Raw genomic sequence first — 8,831 nt, forward strand, 5'->3', positions numbered from 1 at the left:
ATCGCATTTAAAAATCGAGATGTTCGCAAAGATTTTGCCAGTATGCGCGCTTCACTCGAAAACCAGCGCCTTCTTTCAATGGGGGTGGCAATCTGCGCGGCAGTGCTGCTGGTCCAGGTCCCCGTCGCCCTGGCTGATGCACAGGGCTCAGACGGATCGATTGGATATGGGAAGCTTGGCAGCCTCCTCGGCAAGGGCAAGGCAGGCCCCGACATCGCGGCGTTCTCGGTGGCCATGGGGAAAGGCAAAGGCCGGGGACTCGAATACCCCCCTGCACCCACGGACTGGTCGGCAGGCGTCTGTACCGGGTGCGCTGGGGGGCCGGCTGGGCGGCGCCGGGGCGCCGTCGGTAATCTCGTAACCAGCTGCTGGGCCGTCGCGGGGTTACCTGATATGCAGTACGCAGCACGCGGCCAGCTCATCCAACTATCACCAGCCGCACATCAGACACCATTCACAGCCGAACGCAGCTATCTTGCTGACGTTCGCTGTGGCGGCCTTGCTTTGCCAGCCGCCGCCCCTCCGCCCAGGCTGAGTTTCGCCGAAAGCAACACGCTTGCCTACCCACACCACCTCATCCGACCAAACCCCTGCTCGCCAGGTACCCTTTCTGCGTGCCCCCTGTGATCCCGCCCACCCTTGCTGAACCGGCTGTGTCATGCCCGAGCGGGTTCACCCTGGACGGCAGTGGCGCGTGAGTGGGTGGCAGCGCGTTGCAGTCAACAGGACAGCGGTGGAAGCGAGGGCTGCTTGGGATTCCCTACTTGACGGTGAAATGGCATGGGACTGATGCTTATGCCCCTTGGGATCCAAGCAAGCCCAGGCCGGGCGCCAGAACACGCGCAGCAATGAGCTGTGAATTCAAGCACTGCTTATTTGCGATGCTGTTGCTGTTGAGCCAACTGCCTGAGCCTGCCATCAACCCGGGGCTGCAGGTGCGTCTCTTCCCAGGATATCTGCATGTTTGGCGCACAGGTGAATGAAAATATGTTAGGAGCAACCAACTCGAGAAGTCAGCGCTGCGCAGGCCCGTCGCGTGCCTCGGCCATATGTTGCCGATGCGTCATTATCGCTGCTTGCTTCGCGCTATCCCTGCCCCTTGCAGCCCTCACCGCCATACATACCTTGCCTGTTGCAGTTCTCACGCACATACACGCACTCCACACTCGCTCGTGTGCAACTTTTTCTTTCAGATGACCAAGGGCAAGTGCTGCGTCCAGAAGACCACCACTACCTGCTTCGCCTCGCTCGAGGTCGCCTGCCCGAGCGGCTGCAACAGCCTGGGCAGCCTGTGCGCGCCAAACAAGTCATATCTGGACGTTGTCAATGTGCTGCAGGTGCAGGAGGTGCCCAACCCATCATACAAGGTGCGCGCGCAGCGCCGCCATACCGGGCCGTGGCGTCGTCGGCGGACGTAAAAGCTGAGGCGGTGCACAGGCGTGGCATTGCAGCTCCGTCACTGGTGGCTCTGCTTTGTGTGTTGCACTCAACAGGGCTCGAAGGAATGTGGCTTCTTGCAAAGCGAAACAGCCTCAAATAAAGACCAGCTCGGGTCCCAGTTTCGTGCACCATCCTCGGAGCGAAGATAGCTGCGCTGCGAACAACGCACCCCTCTCTGCATCCCTCTTCGAACAACCCGCAACTTCGCACCTTGCACGCCACCATCCCGCACACCCCCCCCCCCGGGCTGTGCAGGAGGCGGCGGACGGCAAGGCCTGGTTCAAGCTGGGGCTGCCGATGTTTGACCTGGGAAAGGGCGCGCTGATCGCCGGGGCCAAGGCCGCCATTGTGAGTCGTCCAGCAACACGCACGCGCAGCCTGCCAGCCCACCTTTCTAGGGCTTGCAGGGCTCGTTGGACCCGGGGGGTGGCAAAAGCCTCCTGCATTGCGCTGAAGCCAGATTGGCGTGTGGCTGGTGGCTGTGACGTGTGGAAGGGTTGGGACAGCTTGGTGCAGATGCCAACGTTGGGAAGCGGGCGCGCTCCAAACGAGTTTCCGCCGCTAACCTTCCCTTAATGCGCTGCTCGCATGCCCCTGACTTCCGCGTACCCCAGGAGAGCAAGCTGATTGGCGTCTCCACGCTGGGCAAGGGCAAGGGCTGGGGCAAAGGCAAGGGCTCTTGGGCAAAGGTGGACGTCGTGCCTCAGTGCTTCTCCAAGTGCTGCAGACCGTAAGCATGTGTTGCTTTGACGGGGTTTTGTCAATGTTGCTGTTTGGCCACATTCGTTTGAAGTCCCTGGCATCTCTGTGCTGTCTTAATGCTGCTGATTGCTGCCTCGACAGGCTGCCCCCCCAACCCCCCAGACGCCCCAATTCCCAGCAGTGCTCGCGGATACTTGTGTCGTACCCCTCTGCAAATAGGTATTCTTGAGCACCAATATCCTCGATATCCTCAACCCCCAATAGTGAGAACGAAGTTGTGTGCATGGAGCCCAAAGTCAGGACCATGTACGCACCGACCCTGGCCAACTGCCCGCCCGGCTGCGCCGGCCCCATCGGCGGCGCGTGCGTCTGCAACCCTGGCGGCCCGGCGCCTTGCCCTCCTGGCACTGACGACTGCCCGTCCCCCGCTGGCCGGTGAGCCTGGGTGTCGGAGAGCACGAAACAGTGATCAGTTGCAGGCGAGACAAGGGCTTGCATGTGTGATGCACGCCCTTCGAGTACTTACAGAACCACTCAAAAGCTGACATTATCCATGATCTGGGTGGTTCGTTGTGGTATTGAACATGACACGCGATGCGTGACATGGTGCGCACGTACGCCGTCCCGGCAGCGGCCGCGGGCGCTACCCGGACCAGAAACTCAGTTGCGGGCCCTTCACCCTGAACCCTGTCCACACCTTCCTCAGGATCTGCGTGTCGAAGTCCCTTTGCTACGGCCTGAACCAGTGCAAGATCGCCTCCATCCTCATGCCCCACCTGCCGCCCGTTACGTGCCCTGGCGGGGCCCCAGCCACGCCGGCGCCCGCGCCCGCCGCGCCGGCGGCGTCGGTGGCCGCCAAGGCGACTGCGGCTGCCTCCACTGGCGGGAAGTGAGCAGTCTTGGCGGCGCGCCTGTCCAGGGTTGGTCCGCTGGGCTGAGCTGAGCCAATCCACCCAACAGCTGTGATGAATGGGACACAAGGCAGGGCAGCAGCTGCAATCCTGCCCCTTGATACTTGCTGCTAGCATGTGTCGAAGTTATTTACTGAGGCAGCACAGCCGATTGCTTAGCGAGGGGCCTTTGCGCACTGAGGTGCATGCCCACACCGTGGCCGCCTTGAGGGGTTGCGCTCTTGCCATGATACTGGCTTCAAGCTTGGCACACAGGCTGCGCACTTTGTCAAGTTGCGCGTTGATGGATTTCACCTGGCCACGCCCTAAAAACCAACGCATCCAAAGCACTGCCTGCGCCCGTGAGGGCGCTGCTTCCTTGTGCGGTGCAGAGTTGGCTGGCTGCGTATCTTCCAATTGTTGAGTCATGGGCCGTGCATATACGCCCGTGCCCTTACATACGTCTGCGTGCCTCCTGTGAGGCGTCGGCTGTGAAAATGTTCTAGGCCGTTGCTAGCCACCTCCTTTGTTGAGCTTCTCACAACAGCAAACCGCTGCCCGGCTGCTGGGGCACGCCATCCAGTGCACTGCCAGCCCCGTCTCTGAAATCACGTCAGGCCGTTCCCCTGTGCGTGTGGCCACTCATTTATGCTGATGATACGATGAGCAATGTGCGCAACCAAGCCGCGACATCATTGCCCCAATGCCTGCCCTGCATGGAAAATCACACACAATGTAACACTCCTAGCTGTGCCTGCCAATATGACGCGGCGCTCTGTGGGTGCCGCCCACCTTGAAAATCCAATACTTGTTGTTGCTGAACTGTAATCACTCTTCAGAAACGAAGGCGCACCGTATTCCCCGTCCAACTCTGTGGATGCAGGCAATGCCACGACTTCAGCTGCCGGGCAAGGCCGGTTCATCTTGTGCAGGGCCTTGGGGCGCTCAAGAGGCAGCCACCAGTCGGTCTACGATGACAGGGACCCTCGCGCTGCCCCCGGCAAGCAGTGTGGCCTCGCGCCTCCTTGCTATCAGCCTTGCACCCTCTGTTAGCGCGCCTTGACTGCTGAAACCCAACTTACAGCGCTCCCTTCTCCCTCTGCCTTGGTCGACATACACACGGCGTGTCCCCATTCCTCGCCCTGCCCCTCCTGCCCCTCGTTCCTTCACATCCTCTTCACGGCACTCTCACAACACCTCATTCAACACACAAAACCTTCATACGGTCTCGACAGCCTGAGCCAGCCATTACTTTTCGGACGACGCATCACTCAGCGCCTGCTGCACCTCTGCGCTTGCACCAGCCGCTGCCCCCTGGAGCAGCATCTCCACCAACGGGTTAGATCCGCTGGGCTCCTCAAACTCGACCCTGAGGCTTCCTCCAGCCCCGGCCCCCTCGCTCGCGCCGCCGCCGCCGCCCTGGCTTCCGAATGCAAGCGAGCTGCCGGCCGACAAGACGTATGCCACATTTGGCCGCGCCTCCTCGCCGTCGATCCAGGTGGAGGATGAGTCGAAAACCGACTCGCCGACGAGGGCGGTGAGGAAGAGCTGGCGGCCTTTTTGGGTGAACTTGGCGTGCTGGGGGGCGACTGCGGGGAGGCACAGAGAAATTGCAAGTTGATGCTTTGGGAGGGGAAAAGAGGGCGCAGAGGATGTCTGTGTGTGAAAGCATGCGGGCGTGCGCGTGCGGGCCGGCGTCGCGATGCCCTCACGGCGACAACGGCAGCATCGCAGCATGAGCAAGCGCGTGAGCACCCTCTCTCTCTGGGCGACTGATTGATTTGCTGGCACTCTCACCTCCTGGACCCTGGATTCGCAGGTCGGCTGCAGCATCTGACCCCACTACCACTACCGGCTTGTCATAAGACAGCGGTTGGCCACCCGATGCGCCATGCAGAGTGAACGCGCTCGCCACGCCCTGCCGCCGCAGTGGCGGTCTACCATTGCTGATGCTGCTGACGATACAAGGAGAATTCTTACTAGTCTTATAGCCTCCCCTGCTAGTGTTGACACATATAGAATTGCCTGCACAAAGCAACGACATCAAGATCGCTTTCGAAGAGGATGCGTGAGCAACGCGGCAAGCTGCTTTACAAGAACAATATTAAGTATATCAAGCAAGATTGTGGTGCACAATGGAGGTTGCAATGCCCTTGAGTCACCGCAGTTACTCGTCTCTCGTGCAGCAATGCGTATGTTGGGCTGTAATATGGTAGCAATGACCTTAGATTCGTATTAGTGGATCACCAGCGCGACCGTTTCCCCAGATCTTATGATCCTGGCAGGCAGTTTGCGATCCAGAGCTGCAACTAGCAACCACTCAACACGCAGAAGACTGTGTCAGTGCATCAGTAGCGCACGTGGTGGCCAAGACTCTCGCCATGCGTGTCGTGTATCGGCTGGCAGCAGTGCTCGTGGTCACCGGTCAGCTCGCCGCCTGGGCGACCGGCACAGCTGCCAGCCCCGCTGCCGCCGCGGCGCCGTGCAAACGCAGTGAAAACCTGCCACCCGTGCGTATATTGGCGGTGGGCGACAGCCTCACCAACGGTGCGGTGCCGTCCTCAAACCAGAATCATCCCTATACCATCAGGCTGGGGCAACTGCTCGAGTCCGAGCTACGACGCCGCGTGGACGTCATCACAACAGGTGACAAGCTCTTGACCATTTACATTTGGGGCGCCCACCTGATGCACCAAACAGCACATGCAACTTCAGGCTGCATTGTGTGTGTTGCTTTGCGAGCGGCGCAATATGCCGCGCGCTGGTGCAACATCTGCGGATTCAGCACCAAAATGTCACAGGTTGGGGCTGCTGTGCCAATCGCCCACCACCAGCTACTTGCGACCAATTCCGATTCAAGCAATTGATTGAGACGTGCAAGCACTGAGGCGTCCCAGTTGCATCCTGAAACCCCGCCCTGGCAAACTGCTTGATTGACACCGACAGGCGCAAACGGAGGAGGCTTGCTCCTCCCAGGGGTTGACCAGTCCGGCCAACCGGTAGTGGTGGGCACACTGCTTGCCATGGAGGTCGCCAAAGCAAGCAGCAGCAGCAGCGGCGGCGGCGGCGGCGGCGGCAGCAGCAGCGGCAGCAGCAAGCGGCCTTATGATGTGGTATCAGTCATGGCTGGGATCAACGACCTCGGCCGTGGCAACAAGACAGCAGGCGCGGTGATGGCGGCACTGCAGGCAGTGCTGACGAAGGCAATCGCGGCAGCCACCACAGCTGTTGTTGTGATATCTCCCTGGTGAGCGAATGGCACTGGGGGAACCGTGTGCTTGCTTGCCTGGGCTGAATTTGGGGTATATTTGGGCCTGATGTCTACCGTCAGACAGGTGTTGCCTGAAAACCATCATTGCACAGCGTGTGCTACTAGCAGTCCTATTCAATCAGCTGCTCCCTCTCACCCGTGTTCACCTCTGCGCTGCCTTGCGGGCTCTCTGACCAGGGCAAACCGCTTCGTGGCGCGTGGCAGCGACAACGAAGTGCAGCGCCTGAAGCTCCTGGCCATGCTCAAGCAGTACGTCGCCGCGCATTCAAATTCAAACGCCGACAGCTGGCCGCGCCTGCTGCTTGACGATGCGGCAGAGGGGCCCTTCAACTTCTGGGAGCAGCCGGAAGAGCAGCGGCGGCGGTATCAAGATGACGAGCTGCATCTGACGGCGGAGGGCTACGACTTTTTAGGCGGCCACGTATTTGGGATGCTGCTTGACAGCGGGGTGGTGGCAGCGCTTAGATGCGGCGTCGGGTAAGCGCGCCGGCGCATGTGCTGGCTTGCTTGCGTGCATGCGTGTGTGGTGTGCTTGTGCATGCGAGCAAGCGTGTGTGATCAAACGCATGTGTCCGTGCTCATGTATGTATGTAGCTGGGCATGTGGGTTTTTTGCCTGCACCCACAGAGGGGCTGCGTCCAGCAGGCGTGCAGTAGCCTGTGGGAGGGCACGCTATCCGTGGGGACAATGCAGTGCTGCACACTGACTTTGTATGCAACCCGCCCCGCGTCCGTCCCAGTGACCCGGAGGCTCCAAAGTCGGCGGCGCACAAGGCAGCAGAGGCGTCAGCAAGGACACTGGCTTACAGCGATGAAGTGGGGGCGATGCCTGGCACCTCTGCGCCCCCTGGCGCCACGGTGCCGAGCCAGACGCCAGGCACGGCCCTCAACCGTGCGCGCCCCACTAGGGCCGTGCGCGCGGCGGCCATCGTCTCGTGGGCGGCTGGTGTGTTGATGGTGTCGTCCCTGCTCTGACCAGGCGGCGCGGAGCTGCGTGACGTCCTGCAAATGTGTGTCGGCGGTGTTTCCAACCATTGTATGTCATGATTCAGCACTCCCTGTTTGTTTTACTTTTTTGGGGCGCCCTGGAGGTGTTACTGGCCAGAGTGGGAGTCAGTATACTGGTTCCTGAGACAGCCAGTGTCCAATGCATGCTCTCTCAACGCATGAATAGAGTATGTCACGATGATTGTTAGTCCTCTCGCCAACCTCAATTGGCCCAGGTTTGAACCTGCCGTCATGGGCGTCCATGTAATAGTTGTGCGGATCTCACGAGCGGGGCGGCAGTGTTTGCGCCGGGTGCGTGGCGGGCTGCCCTCCGGGCTTTTGTGTGAGGCACGGTGTAGCCGCAGGTGCCTGCTTTGGTTGAGCAATTGTGCAGGCGTGTGCCGTGTATACATACAAACCTCGCTTTGGTGCTGGGCGCCATACCTTGCCTGAGGTTTGCTGTAATACAGTACTTCTAGGCGATGGCACTTACAGCTGCAATGTCACCTGCCGAATCCGAAGGAACATAAAGCTGCAGGTCACATTACACAGGAAGGGGCATGTTTATTCTCAAGTCATCGTGCTGGTTTTGTCAAGTACTGTACGTGTGCCGTTGACCCACGTTTGATTCAGTCGCTGAATGTGAAGCGACTATATGCTCTGTTGTGAGTGCGTGTGTGCGTTTTTGTATGTGCGCGCGCACATGGGTCGCAAAGTGCGGCCTCAAGGGTTGAGACTTGCTTGGCCAACTGCCGTCAGGCAGCCTTCAATCCCAGGGTTGAAAGAAGCTGCTGGCCCTCAGGCCGGTGCCCGTGCCAGAAAACACGCTTGGTTCGCACAAAGAATGCGGCTGTCTCAAGCAGCGGCCCCCACAAGGGCTGGACCCACTGCTAAACATCAGTCGGGCTTGCAAGAGCGGCCCCTCGGCCCTGCGCGCAAATGTGGTGGCACATTAAAAGCCTGAAAGGAATACCTCCTGCTGCCTCGCTGGGTAGCTCTCCCAAGGCACGCTGCCAGCGGCCTCACACTCTTGCTACTGTTGATCCCCATCCCTCGCTACAGTGCAGTGCGCACCCGCGGCGCGGCGCGTCGGGACACCCTGGCCCCCACCGCCGCGCCAGCAAGGCGTGCATGTGCATTGCAGCAACCCACCGCCCACAGCCCCTGTTTGCCAAGTAAAAGGAACCCCAATGCCGGCGCGTAGATGCGTCAGTAAGCAGGGTGCGGTCCAAGGCCCCACTCTGCTGCCGCTTGGTCAAGGATGGAGTCAGCCGACAGGGGGCCAGCTGCGGTTCAAAATGGCACCCAGGTACGCACACTGCAAAAGGGGCGATTTTTGCCCAAACGCCCGCGCGCTGGGAATGCAAAGTGAGGGGGCGTGCACGCACTGGCGCTGTCGCAGCGCTCCGAGGAGGGTGATGCCGCACCGTTGTGACATCGGCGCAAGGACAGGTGTTGTTGTTGGAAAGCACACAAGGAACGCAGCGGCTCGCCAGGCCCCAGCAAGTGATCGTGAAAGACAGATGCAGGCAGGGCAAAACC

At 60.3% G+C, this 8,831-nt stretch overlaps 3 protein-coding genes across 3 annotated transcripts in view; 2 read left to right on the forward strand and 1 right to left on the reverse strand.

The window, feature by feature from the left end:
* Positions 1-935: 935 nt before the first annotated feature.
* Positions 936-3,035, forward strand: MNEG_4498 (hypothetical protein; the record flags this gene model as incomplete). The annotated part of the gene is made up of 6 exons (XM_014047021.1): positions 936-975; positions 1,194-1,367; positions 1,696-1,788; positions 2,055-2,158; positions 2,407-2,577; positions 2,849-3,035. Coding segments are annotated over 6 exons (769 nt in total), but the record flags the coding sequence as incomplete, so codon positions are not given.
* A 3,020-nt stretch (positions 3,036-6,055) lies between these two features.
* On the forward strand, positions 6,056-6,784 carry MNEG_4499 (hypothetical protein; the record flags this gene model as incomplete). The annotated part of the gene is made up of 2 exons (XM_014047022.1): positions 6,056-6,279; positions 6,481-6,784. 2 exons carry the CDS (start codon positions 6,056-6,058, stop codon positions 6,782-6,784), a joined length of 528 nt encoding a protein of 175 aa, XP_013902476.1.
* Positions 6,785-8,556: 1,772 nt separating this feature from the next.
* The window catches only part of MNEG_4500 (serine/threonine protein kinase, bacterial), a gene marked incomplete at both ends in the record, with an annotated part of 2,324 nt that continues 2,049 nt past the window's right edge, over positions 8,557-8,831 (reverse strand). The window contains one exon of the mRNA XM_014047023.1: positions 8,557-8,607. Within this exon, the coding sequence (XP_013902477.1) occupies positions 8,557-8,607 (51 nt within the window). The remainder of the gene's footprint in view (positions 8,608-8,831) is intronic.

This window comes from Monoraphidium neglectum, assembly GCF_000611645.1.
Source record: "Monoraphidium neglectum strain SAG 48.87 unplaced genomic scaffold scaffold00627, whole genome shotgun sequence".
Classification (NCBI taxonomy): domain Eukaryota; kingdom Viridiplantae; phylum Chlorophyta; class Chlorophyceae; order Sphaeropleales; family Selenastraceae; genus Monoraphidium; species Monoraphidium neglectum.